Source organism: Dicentrarchus labrax, unplaced genomic scaffold (genome assembly GCF_905237075.1).
Source record: "Dicentrarchus labrax unplaced genomic scaffold, dlabrax2021, whole genome shotgun sequence".
In the NCBI taxonomy this organism is placed as follows: Eukaryota; Metazoa; Chordata; class Actinopteri; family Moronidae; genus Dicentrarchus; species Dicentrarchus labrax.
This window is the reverse complement of record NW_026136709.1, coordinates 10222582-10235630: the sequence shown is the minus strand read 5'-3', so window position 1 is coordinate 10235630 and position 13049 is coordinate 10222582. Positions and strand designations below refer to the sequence as shown.

Sequence of the window (13049 nt, the reverse complement as noted above, 5' to 3'; positions counted from 1 at the left end):
CGTCACCGTCAATGGTCGTCACGCGATACAAAAACAGCGATAGGGACGACGGGAAACGTAGTTTAAAATCGATTACCCGAAATGCAATAGCATTCGGGAAATACCAGGCGGGGAATAGGAAAAGAAACACATGCGATAAGTCATCCTGCAATATTTGGCAGCTTTATAAATCTAAAACAAACGAATAGGGTGCGAACATATACCAGGTTACAATTGCATATTGTGGGATTTGTTTTTAAAAAGCGCCATTTTTTTGCACGAGGATGGTTTAAGTAAAGATAAACCGCGAATTTGGCCCTCACGCGGGCATCTTTCAAAGCTAACAGCGTTAGCGTGCTAGATGTGACGCTGGGTTGCTCGCTGGCCGTCTTCATGAGTAGCTGAAGTCCAATTAGCCAGTTGGTGGTGAATGTTTGGCTCTTAAGATAAAATGTCTGGCTTTAACTTCGGATCAGGGACTCTTGGTTCCGCCAGCACTGGTGGGGGATTCTCGTTTGGGACCGTAACCAGGTAACGTTAATGCCATCATTCAAATAGCCGACTTAGCTAACGTTAGCATAGCGTAGCATGGAGTCAATCTAACGTTAGCAGGCAACAAAACTGCCATGACTTCATAACATTACCAGAGTATCTGCACGTTATCGGCAAAGGGACATACTTTTGTAAAGAACATACATATGGGAGTGGAATTTGTTGCTTTGTATAACGTTTACAGAATAATGAGAAATTAGGATATAAGAATATTGATTACTCTAAGTTCAAAGTGATGTTCTGCCTGTTGTGTACTTGTGGTTTTTGGTGTGACATGCTTAGCGGAATGACGTGAGGTATCTCAGCTTTAACCCTGACCCACCAGGTGCAAACTGCAGGTTGTCCTGCTAATTTGTAGTCCTGGGCTATATGTAACAAGTAAAACGTGCAAGGTAAAAAGTAGGAAGGCATTTCCTTTGAAAGATTTTGTCTTTCTGTTTGCATTACTGCAACAGTGACAGACCTGTCTTCTTAATTTGCTACTTGACTCTGGTATCATGGAAGAACTGTGAGTATGTGACTGATTGTATTGCCTTTTCCCCCTTTAGTGCACCTGCGGCCAGTACTGGTGGCTTCTCTATTGGGACTGCTCTGGGTACACCAGCTGCAGCCCCAGCCCCCACCACAAACGCCACCCAAGCTCTTGGCCTAGGAGGCAGTCTCTTTGGTCAAAAACCTACCGGAGGATTCTCTTTTAACACACCTGCCTCAAGTAAAAATGTCATTCAGATCCATAAACAAACCCAGTGGCAAGCAGTGGAATAAATTCCTGTGTAATTGATATGTCTGCCTGCTGCAGTCATACATCTTGTCTTATGTTGTGGTGTTCTCTTTCAGGCGCTGCTGCACCTGCTACCGGCCTTACATTAGGTGCGTTTGTATTTTATTTTTTAACTAAGATTTTGTGAAGGCAATGAAAACAGGTCATAACCTTCTATGTATGCCTTTTCTCAGGTGCCCCAGCCACTTCAGCTGCATCCACTGGCTTCAGCTTGGCCTTCAACAAGCCCACCGGCTCAGCAACACCCTTCTCCCTCACCACCTCCGCAACCACCTCCTCATCAGCTCCCGCAGGGGCAGGTTTAACATTTGGGTCTGTCCTGACATCTACAGCTCCGCAGCAGCCTGCAGTCACAGGCTTCACCCTCGGTCTTGGTGGCACAAACACCACAACAGCAGCCTTAGCAGGCCCGTCACTGGGCGGGGGTCTCTTCTCCAACACTGTGTCTGCAGGTGAGATGCAAACAGACAGCCTGAGCTTGAGGTTAGCTATTTTAGAGGTAGCCCTCAATCGTAAATGTTGCAGTGTTGTAACGAGTTTACTCTGTGTTGCAGGTTTGGGTCAGACCACTCTTGGAGGAGGAGGGTTAACATTGGGTTCTCTGTTAGCAACCTCCACAGCAGTATCAGCGGCCCCTGCGCCCAGCATTGGCTTGGGTGGAGTCGACTTCAGCACTTCTTCTGAGAGTAAGAGCGACACATCATCTGGAGCCAGTGCACAGTAAGTCCTGGAGACCAAAATACACAAAATCCTTTACTAAAAGGAAATGCTAGAACAACTGTCCTGAACAGTCTGCTATAATGTAAAAACATATTAACAGCGGTTTATTTAGAGGCAGTCAGTAGCTTCTCATCCTGTAATGTATACCTGATCAGCATGGACTATTCATTTTGTTGTAATTAAAAACACTGTTTTTCTCTCCCGCAGGGACAGTAAAGCTTTAAAAGACGAGAACCTGCCCCCAGTCATTTGTCAGGATGTCGAGAATTTCCAGTAAGTGTTGTATGTCTATATATTGTTCGGTCACAAGCCTGGGGACATTGCTCGGTACAGTAATTTGTTTAAAGCATGCAAATGTTAGCTGATTTTTAACAGTAGTGTTGTTGTTCCAAAGGGGATGTGGTTCATTCATGTTGTGAGTTGAAATATGGCTACAAGGATCACATTATCAGAAAGCAATGACTTTTGCACTGTACTGCAAAATTAAAATACAAATACTCTGTATTAGTGCACCGTTAATTTAGTTCTGGCAAACATTTTATGTCGTAATTTCCAGTTGTCTTTCTTCCTCCTCTTTTTTTTTTTTTTTTAATAGAAAATTTGTGAAAGACCAGAAACAGGTTCAGGAGGACATCAGCAGAATGTCATCGAAAGCCATTTCTAAAGTCCAAGATGACATCAAAAGCCTCAAACAGCTTCTCTCTGTCAGTGCCAGCGGCCTGCAGCGGCAAGCTCTGGCCATTGACAAACTAAAGCTGGAGACGGCACAGGTACGGTACATCTGCACACACACAAGTCTTTTTAGTCCTGGTGCACAAAATGTATATGGTCATATCTGTTGTCAATATGAGCATACGTCAAACACATATACAGGCATAGCTACATAGCAACGAGATCTTGGTTGTTAACTGTCTGTTACTCACATCAGCGGAAAATTATCTCCAAGAAAGAGATGGTACCTTGAATATACCTGTATATAAAAATCTGTCTTTTGACTTTGCTCTTTCCTTTCTTCTTAAGGAGCTGAAAAATGCCGACATAGCCCTGCGTACACAAAAGACTCCCCCTGGACTTCAACACGAGAACACTGCGCCATCAGAGTAAGTAAGCTACCTGAGAATAGTCCCAAAGCAAATCAAAGGGGGGTGTGCTGTAGATTGTTTTTATTTATCTCTTGACACAGTTTTAAGCTAAAACTTTTTTTTTAAAATTGCGTTTGAGTCCCATTGAGCAAAAATGCATAATAATTTTATTAGTACGTAGCTTCTCGGCCTATAAACCAATATAAGCCCCTCACTAGTCTCTCAGTTGTTTTCCATACTGTATATCAGTTTTCATGACTTCATGGATTTCACAAAGATAAAAAATGTGTATTTTTGTTTTGTTTGTTTAGTTATTTCCGTAGCCTGATAGAGCAGTTTGAGGTGCAGTTGCAGCAATACCGGCAGCAGATAGAAGAACTCGAGAACCACCTAACAACGCAGAGCACTGGCTCCCACATCACTCCTCAGGGTAAGAGGACATTGGTCTGACTTCTAACATGGCTGCAATAGTCAATATATTTTATATTAACATTAAAGCTGAAGATGTGTAGTGTGAACGTGGTTTCTCAGTGACAAACGGCAAACTACAGATCTGTTTAACCAGGTTAAACACTTCCCTCTTCATCTTTTTATTTAACGCACCACAAATGAGCACCCAGCTTTATTGTGTATGTTTTTGTTTCTAGACTTGACATTGGCCATGCAGAAGTTGTACCAGACATTTGTCGCGCAGGCTGCTCAGCTCCAGTCTGTCCACGAGAATGTCAAGGTGAGTTCTTTTCCGTGGTTTCTGAAAATCAGTAAATATTCTCATCAACTTCACATTGTTTAAAATGTGTTTAATAATGTCTAGGGCTGTGGTAACTGACATTTATCAAGTTTAAGTAGTAATACGTGATAATGTGATCATATTGTGTTATTGTTTTACAACATTTTGTTGCAAATTAGATGTGTGAACAACATTGTAATTGCATCCTCTTTGTTTCCCCATCTTCCCCTTTTGTTTGTGTCTAATGTCATAGATTTTGAAGCACCAGTACCTTTCCTACCGTCGGGCCTTCCTGGAAGACTCCACAGACGTCTTTGAGTCCAAACGAGCGTCTAACAGGAAGTGGCAGAGTGCGCCGCGAGTCACGACTGGGCCTGCCCCATTCTCCAGTGTGCCCAATGCTGCAGCGGTTGCCATGGCAGCCACGTTGACCCAGCAACAGCAGCCAACTCCAGGTCTGACTGCCTACAAGTTCTAGAAAGTTCTACTCCTCTCACCTTTTGAAATAAAGGAGGGATAGGAGAGACAAGTATAATAAGTTTTGAAGAGCATAAGTGCGTTTTTTAAAAATGAGGCAATCACTGGGAGTAGACAGGTGAAAGGGGGACAGAGAGAATGATTAAAAATAATAATAATAAAAAAAGCCTTAGCTGGTGCCCTATTGTGTGTATATTTTCTGTAATGAAATGTCTAAAGGAGAGAGAGGGAGAGATAAACCCTGACAGGAAACCTTTGTGCTGCCTTACCATCTTGTCTCTGACTCTCAGTTCAAGGGTTAGACACATTATTTAATGCGCCTTACAATACCAGAGTGAGGACATTTTAGATTGCTCCAGTGGGAAATGAACACCAGAATCTGGCGGTGTTGGTGCCAAGCCTGTATACTTGAGAATGTCATACAAACACTTTCCGTAATACCAAGGATTTAACAACCTACTTCACCTAATTTCTCTCTGTGCCCTCTCTAATAGGATGTTAGAGCAGGTATATGAGGCTGACACTATTGGACAATTGTTTATAATGGGAGAGAAAGTCCAACTATCTCAATTTTAACTTGAATCTTGAAGTTATAATTAGAGCTTCTAAATCTCATTTGAGCTAGGACTCTTTTATTCAACTGATGCTTGAAATGAGCCAACTCAATGAAGGTTGTTATGTAATGGAGTTAGAAGCATTAGGCACTTGCTGTGTGATTTTTAGATAAACTTAGCATACTTTTTTTTCTTTCTTTTTTTTAGATTGTGACTGGATGATCAGTTGGTGTATAAATTTATTATAATGTAGCTACTATTCTCTTCAGTCCAACTGTCAAGAGATCTCTTCCATGTAGAGGGATCTCCAGTTGACACCAGATGGCATCAGCTTACTTCACAGTAAACATGACTCCAACATTTTTAAGAACAGATTTATATAAAGGTCATTGTTCACTGAAGCATGCAGCTTCTCTTGTTCAGGGTCTTACCAATAATAGGCCCAGTTTAGGCCAAGACCCACATTTTTGAGAAACCATCCCATACTCTAAAGCACTGGCTGAAGGCTTACATCAACTTGTATTTAAAAAAAAAAAAAAAAAAAAAAAGCCAGTCCTATCTACTAAAGAATGTAGGATTTAGTCATAAAACACTTTATATTCTTCCCATCTTCTGCCAGTAAAAACAAATAAAGATAATTCTACGCAGTATTAATGTCCAGCATAAGCAGGTGAAGATAGATCTTATTACCAACGTTGCTTGGTGTTAGAGATGTGTTGCCAAATAGGACTTATCAAATGGGTATATCCCAGAAATATTTAAATAAGCCCAGTACACTAATGGTCTAAAACTCAAGCTGGTCACAGTGTTTCAGTCATTTCAGCACACAGATTCACTTTTCAACATTTTACACCTAATATAACTATGTTAAGAGTAGTGTCCATTATGGTTGTTGCCACATCTCTGAGGTGTTAACCAATTTTCAGCCTTTTTTATAGGCTTTGTTTTGTAGGCCATTTTACTGGCATATCAGGGCACCCAATTAAAACGAACAAACTAAGCTACTACTGTATATTGGCATGTTTTGCTGTCTTTTTTTTTTTTTTTTTTTTTGTACAAATTTAAATGAAGTGTAGTGAAGAGGTTAAAAGCAATAGTTTAATTGGATGGGGTTGCAGAGGCAGCATGGTTTAACAATGTTCACATGGCAAATTTTCTGCTGCATCCTTTTCACTAAAACCATCGAAACTGCTTAGACTGTTATCAGATCTAGTTACCCAGACAATTTTCGGTGTAATAACATTTGAACATTCACATACCTTGTATCGCTTAGCAGGACATGCCGGGGTTATTTTGAATAAGATACACTATTAGAGTATGTGCCAAGTCAGGATGGGAATATTTTACCAATCCATTGCTTAACCAGAATTAGCTTTTTTATTATTTTTATTAAAGAAAGCCCTAAAGCCCTTCACAAACAAGCCCTGCTGCCACAGTAGATAAGATTTACTGGAGTGGTACACTACCTAGGTGCCTGCTGAAGATTGTATTTGTATTGCTTTCCCTTTTATTTAATTTCATATGAAGCCAAATCAATTTCTAATCATTTGTATATTGTAACCCTATGTGCTCTGGGTATGCTGAATCTAAAAAGGCTGCATTGCACTGGAACTTAATTTGAACTCATAGCTTTGCAAGTCTGTTCACCCCAGAGTTGGGTATATAGATCACATAATTGCTTTTTTTTTAATGTCAGTGATAATATTTATCAAAATTCCCATCCCCTTTGCCAAATAATGGTTATTCTTTGGTATTTGATTCAGTCATGTCATAGACTTAGCCTAATCACAAGTGGATGTCTTGGTCTTGTCAGTATTTATTTACCTATTTATTTCTATTTTATTTTTTGTTGGTGTGTAACCTAGTCCATAATTGGAATGGCATAGTGGGGGGTGGCCAGTATCACAGCACATACAACACTAACCATGCAGCTGGGTGGTGCTTACTTCAGGCGGATTCTCGTATGACCCACATACTCGTCGGTGCGGTGGTTGATTGTGTCGGCCGAAAGTGTGTTCGGATTTGTGCCTCAATGGACGTTAGGTGAAAGGTGCCAAAAGACTCAGGACTGAAAATATAAACTATTTAATTACCTGAACTGTAAATTTTAACTAAGAAATTGTCTTACCATTACTGCACTTAGTTGGTCTTGAAGCGGAAGCAAGTCTTGTAAAATAGCCTGGCGACAAAACTAGCCTGCATTATCTCACTGTTCGATACTAAAAAGCATTGGGTTGGTTTGGTTGCATGAGGCCATACCACTGTTACTTGATTTAAGCTATTTCACCTAAGGGCTACTGTCAGCGTAACAGGGCTGGATCATTTCACGTTCAGTTTAGTTAAATTACAATGTAGAGTAAAAGTGCTGTTCACAAGTTGTAATTTCAGGTATTTTATCCAAGCTGGTGGTACTTTTGTATGGAGCCTCACCGAGACTCGTTTGATTTTGTGGGAAATCCGCTTTCTCGCTGGTTTGACTCTGTTGATTGGGTCCAATTGTTTTGTTGTTCAGAGGAGAAGAATTGATTGTCATTTTGCTGCTCACACTGGTCCTTCGGTGCCAGTAAGATACATCTGTGCCAAACAAAACAGACCAATCGATGTGGTCGGATTTTATGTCCACATGGCTTGATTGCGTTTGTTTTTAACCCCCCAACATTTTATGATGAGAGGATACAGTGTTCCTTGTTGTTAGATACTGGTGATAGCTTTGCATTTTTGGACACAATAGTGAGGACAAAATAAAAAACAGTAGTTTAATGTGTTGTTCAGTTCACTCTCCAGCACCTATCTGTATATTGCTGCTAGTTACAGTGGTGCTCGGTGAATCCAACCTAATTGGTTCTTTCTTGATGGAGCTGCTGGGCGTTTAAGAGAAACCGCTGCTGTGGACATTCCAGTTCTCTGTTAAACAACTCTAAACATTTTGTAGGATTAAGATACAGTTTTGGACCGAGCTGGACGTCTGTCCTGATTCTAGATTCTCAAGTTGACCAGAATTTTGACTTTTGTGTAGTTGAGCGTACACTTCAACATATCGTCTTCCACCTCTCTACAGTTGTACTTGGCACAATGATGACTATTAAATTATGTAATAATTATTTGTCAAATTGTCAAAGCTGTTTGGACCTTGAGGGTGATGATAGTGGATATTTAGCCACCTTATTCCTGTACGTTGGGTATCTTCTCCATACGTGTCAGTATGTGTATGCAAATGCTGAGTGCTGTATTTTCTTGAATGCCATTACAACAGCAGGAATGATCCCATTTACCTCTTTTTCAAAACAAGTGAAGGAATTAAAATGTGATTATTTATTTAAAAAAATGTTTTTTGGTTGTTGGCACACTACTAGCACCATAACTTGCCTACAGCTTCTTAACTCAACTTGAGTTATTCTGAATTTCCATAATGATTCTGAATTGTGCATATGGTATCTTTTTCTGTGCTTCAGCACAGCACTTCTTTTAAAATGGGCCCGATTAGTGGAAAATCAGAGTCTGGTCTGAGTGGTTGGCTGTTACAGACTGTTTTGAATGTTCTTATTCTCTCTTAATCTTTTCCTTTTGACCATTTATCATATGCTTACATTATGCCTTTTGTAGTGATTTTTCTATATATGGCTTCCAGGAGGTACTACTATTGCAAGTTGTGTTTTTTGGGGGGGTCTTCTGTGATCTCTGACAAACTACACATTTGCTTATGTTTATCTGAAAAGTAGACTGAAGAATCTCGTACCAGTATATTTACCAGTCACCTCACCTAAGACAGACTTGATCCCGCAAAGGAAAGTGTTTGTAGCCTGTAATCATGTGTAGATTTATCCAAGGTGCAGCTTTTGTGTTTTAAAAAAAAACAAACAAAAAACACCAAGAATTTGGCTGTTATTATGTCTAAGCATACACTGGTGAAAAGTGTTCAAACAAACACGAACCACAAGGATCATTCAATTCCTGTTGAAAGGGTGGTCCGAAACGTGACCGCCTAGACTTCCACAGGCGAACTGTAACATATCACTGAGTTTCCTTTTTTGTTTTTGACCAGTTTACACTGAGAGGCAGCCATAGATGCCAAATTCACATTTCTTATCTAAATCTCGAGTGCTTTTACTTGTAGACGAATGTGTTTAAACTTGTATAACCAATGCCTGTTGATACAGTATATTTAATATATAATATGGTGTGCCTTTTTAAGCTATATTCAATAATTGTGTGATGCATTTTTCTTTTGGCGTTTGCTAGTTCATTCACTCTCAGAAATCTTGAAAATTTGGAAACTTGTCAAATGCAGTAGCAGTTAGAAATTAACAATCAATTATGTTCTAAACTGTTTGTCTGTGTTTTATGTAAGTGGAATTGCATATTAAATTGACAATAAATCCATTTTTAAACAAAGAAACGTTTGTCCTTGTTTCTTTTCGACTGAAGCTGTTTTAACTATGCAGACTAATTGGAAACCTTGCAAAAATTGAATACATAAAAAGATTTGCATAAAGGACAAAAGACAAGTTTCTGAGTGAAAGAACTAGCAGAATTTTTTTCCACAGTTTGTCAGCAACCATAACTGCACTGCTGATAAGCTGATGTTATAGTTTAAAAACTTTCTAACAGTATTTTATAAAGTACATATATTTGTGCACAGTAGCATGCTGCTTTTCCCGTGTGTGTGTGTGTGTGTGTGTGTGTGTGTGTGTGTGTGTGTGTGTGTGTGTGTGTGTGTGTGTGTGTGTGTGTGTGTGTGTGTGTGTGTGTGTGTGTGTGTGTGTGTGTGTGTGTGTGTGTGTGTGTGTGTGTGTGTGTGTGTGTGTGTGTGTGTGTGTGTGTGGCGTAGTTGCATAGCTGCTGCAATCTTTTAGTGTACCTACAAACAACCACTATGCTAAATTACTCCCATACGATCTATTGCATTTTAAAACAAGCTACTGAAAACTACATGTATTAGATTTTTAATTGGATTCTTCATATGCATATTTTCACATTTCATTTTGTCAAAGTGAAGAGGAAGTCAGTTTTATTTGACAGTAGTGCAGGTCACAAGCTACGCCATGTGTCATTGTTCTGTGGTGAATGTTCTTACCAGCTTTTTTCTGTCAAAGGAGATGAGGAGAATAGTTTACCTCACACACAAAACACCTTCAGTGGAGTAAAACATATGCTCTTTGTGCCTTAGGGACCCAGGCACCCTTGGGGGCAGGGTTTGGAAACCCCTTTGCCTCGGCAGTGGGCACTAGCTTGGGCTCTTCTACCCTTGGAGGTATTACCTCTGCCTTTTTTTAAAAAAATGAATATTCCTTTTATATTTCCCTTCAATTACACACACCATTTCTCTAATTCCTCCTAGCTTTTAATGCTAAGCAGCCTTTTTGTTTAAGGTCTTTGTGTATGAAAGTAGTGGTAGGCAGTGTGTGTGTGTGAAAGAGTGCGCAGTCAAAGCTTGGCAGTTTTTTTTTTTTTTCCTGTTCTTTCTTGTGTGAGAGGTCAAGTGCGTTCACACCACAAGAAAACTGAGCAACCACTTGTCACAGGTCGCTATACGTTGACATGTGATAAGTTGGATGATTTCTTTCCTGAGTGAGAAGAAATTTGACCCCAAAAATTTATTTTATGTAAAAATATGTTTTGGATGACAACTGGCAAATCCACTTGGCCACAACAGCCGCTTAAAAGTAACTTGGCAGTGTGGGAACGAGTGGTCTGAACGCACACCAGGTTGGTGTGTTCTCCTGTAGTTGGTGTGTTTGGTTAAGTGTTTCTCCCTTTGCTTTGCCATGCAGTGTACCGTGCTGTTTTGTTCTGCAGTCTCCAGTCAAGCTGTGTGTAGTGCTCCATTGATTAGGTTGTGGCATTTGTTTTGCTCATGTTTGCTAATGCCTGCCTGTGTGTACTCCCGAGGGCGATGCTCCTTGTATCCATCCCTAGTTTAGTCTGTCTACTGACTTAGCCCAAACTGACTTCCATGTCACTCTCTCCCACAGGTTTTGGTGGTGGGCCAGGATTTGGTGGGGTGGGGACTGGGGGGTCTTCTTTTGCCTTCTCCTCCACCAGTAAGCCCACAGGAGGCAGTCTGAGTGCAGGTACATACATATACTGTATATACCCCCTTCACACCCGACCCCCGAAGAATTACAGTACAACTAGAGTCTGAGTAGGCTTGTGTTTGCAAGTGTACTTCCTGAATTATGATAATCCTTTGAGCATATGTTCTCAGATGCAGTCGGACAAGTTTCCTGTATACGTATCTGTCAAGCTATTTTGAGCTTCAAAACTATGCAGCTATATAATACGTTTCTCTGGTTTCCTCTGCTGTAAAATAGGTTTTATTAACAGCATCATCTTTGTTTAGTCTTGTAAGCCTTTTATGCAAGGCTGCTGGAAGTTTGGCCACGGCACATTTAAGAATATGGGGTTTGCCAACAGGTGGAAGGTATCTGTATTTCATGTGGACATCCTTTATTTCTTCCATTTTGTTTTCTCTAACATTTCTTATATTTTTCCTTTTTGTCCTCCTGTGTCCCCTGTCTCTTGCTTTTCTAGGTTTTGGTAGCAGCAGTAGCTCAGGCTTTAATTTCAGTAACCCTGGCATCAACCCCTCGGCCGGCCTGACCTTTGGCGTGTCTAACCAACCTGCCGCGGGCTTCGGCACAGGAGGGCCCCTTCTCCAGCTCAAGAAACCCCCAGCTGGTAACAAAAGGGGAAAGAGATAGAACCGAGGAAAGACAGAACCCTGTGACTGACCGCCTGACCAGCTTTGGTGTTTTGTAGCGGGTAAGGCCTGGTCTCCCAAAAGCATATAAGTGCTTTTAATAATCATTATCCAGCTACAGAATAAAGACAATTTCAATTTGAGGAAATCTTTAGAGATGGGATTGAACCCACCATAAAACAGCAACACAAGATCTCCCATTTAAAATCATTTGGAGGTATATACTCAATAAATGGAGAAAAAGAAAATCCCATTGACAGATGAGCATTATCTTTCCATAATGCATTGGTCTGTATTCTCCACTGTTCAAAATTGATTTGAAGTCTATAGCGAGTATTGCCCACATTCACGTGTCGTATGAAATCCATCTAAACAATTAATACTCAGTAACTCTGAATCAATGTAGCAGACAGTGGCATGTATGGAAAGGTTAGAAATATTTTTCTTTGCCTGCACGCTATAATGCTTTTGGGAATGCCAGCCATGGACAGAGCTGGGTCAATTATAAATCATTCAGTTATCTGTGAGGAATTCCTTTAGTCTGAATATTGTGCAAGATTGATGTTTTTTACGCTTGTTGAGGTGAAGAGTGCAGTTGGATCCATTGTGTAACACAAAACGTCAATCGCATAACTGCACTTGGAACTCAAATGATGACTTGGCCCAAGTCTTGTCCAGGGAATGGAAAGAAGCTTATGGGGTAATAGTTGGTTGGGGACAGTGTAGTTCCTGCCCGAAGGTGTCACTGGGGGGTATTATCTGATCCTCGATAGTTTTATAGGCACAGGAAAGTGTCCAGGGTGGGTTTTTGGGGAAGCACAGATTTATTTTTGTATCAAGTGGAGAAAGAGATGACATTCGAGAGGGGTAAAAGGGGACTTGGGATACCATTATCTAGTCCAGATAACTTGTGTTGTTGTTTTTATTTTATTAAATCCTATCCATCCTTATCATTGTTTAATAATTACTTTTTAGACAAATTTTGTTTGGCCCAATGTAATAACTTGGGAGGGAAAACGCTGTGCTGTTTGCATCACATGGCTCCCATTATAAATGTTAAGTTAGTTGAATCTGAAAGGGATTTCAAAAGCAGATTCTACCTACTCTACTCAATTTATACATGTGCTAGAATAAATTTGCACTTACCAGTGTATATGACCTGACGGTGATTGTGTGAATGTGCATGTGTGCCTATTGCACAAGTATGAATTTTTTTCTCTCTTTGTCTATCATAGTTGCTGACTTCTTTTGAGCGTCGGGTGTGGTTGGGGTGATTCTCTGCTTTTTTTTAAAATTGTCCATGTCAGTTCGGTTACCAAATACTGGTAGTTGTACTATTATTTTCTAATCACAGTCTGTGTAAACCTGTATTTTCAAGAAGCTGTTTAATAATAAAATGGTCAATATGATGTTTTGCCTGTTTATGGCATCACTTCAATAAATGTGTGTGTTGACACAGAATGGTGTCTGTCAC

At 40.3% G+C, this 13049-nt stretch overlaps 1 protein-coding gene across 4 annotated transcripts; it reads left to right on the top strand.

Annotated features, from left to right (window-relative positions):
• Nucleotides 1-81: 81 nt before the first annotated feature.
• nup58 (nucleoporin 58) lies at nt 82-13036 on the top strand. Of its 4 annotated transcripts, XM_051410174.1 has the most exons (14): nt 82-510; nt 1080-1243; nt 1369-1401; nt 1486-1764; nt 1867-2032; nt 2240-2305; nt 2628-2802; nt 3053-3132; nt 3426-3544; nt 3762-3844; nt 4098-4299; nt 10043-10126; nt 10848-10946; nt 11407-13036. In XM_051410174.1, the coding sequence occupies exons 1-14, from the start codon at nt 431-433 to the stop codon at nt 11574-11576; spliced, it is 1800 nt and encodes a 599-aa protein (XP_051266134.1). In that variant the 5' UTR covers nt 82-430; the 3' UTR covers nt 11577-13036. The 4 variants fall into 4 exon arrangements, with proteins under 4 accessions (XP_051266134.1, XP_051266135.1, XP_051266136.1 ...); XM_051410175.1 differs by lacking the exon at nt 10043-10126; XM_051410176.1 differs by lacking the exon at nt 10848-10946.
• Nucleotides 13037-13049: the final 13 nt, after the last annotated feature.

Excerpts from the sequence above, each read along its gene's own strand:
- nup58 (XM_051410174.1), top strand. The coding sequence starts at position 431 with ATGTCTGGCTTTAACTTCGGATCAGGGACTCTTGGTTCCGCCAGCACT. Across the intron at positions 4,300-10,042 it reads GCAACAGCAGCCAACTCCAG|GGACCCAGGCACCCTTGGGG; the intron begins GTCTGACTGCCT and ends TTTGTGCCTTAG. Across the intron at positions 10,127-10,847 it reads GGGCTCTTCTACCCTTGGAG|GTTTTGGTGGTGGGCCAGGA; the intron begins GTATTACCTCTG and ends TCTCTCCCACAG.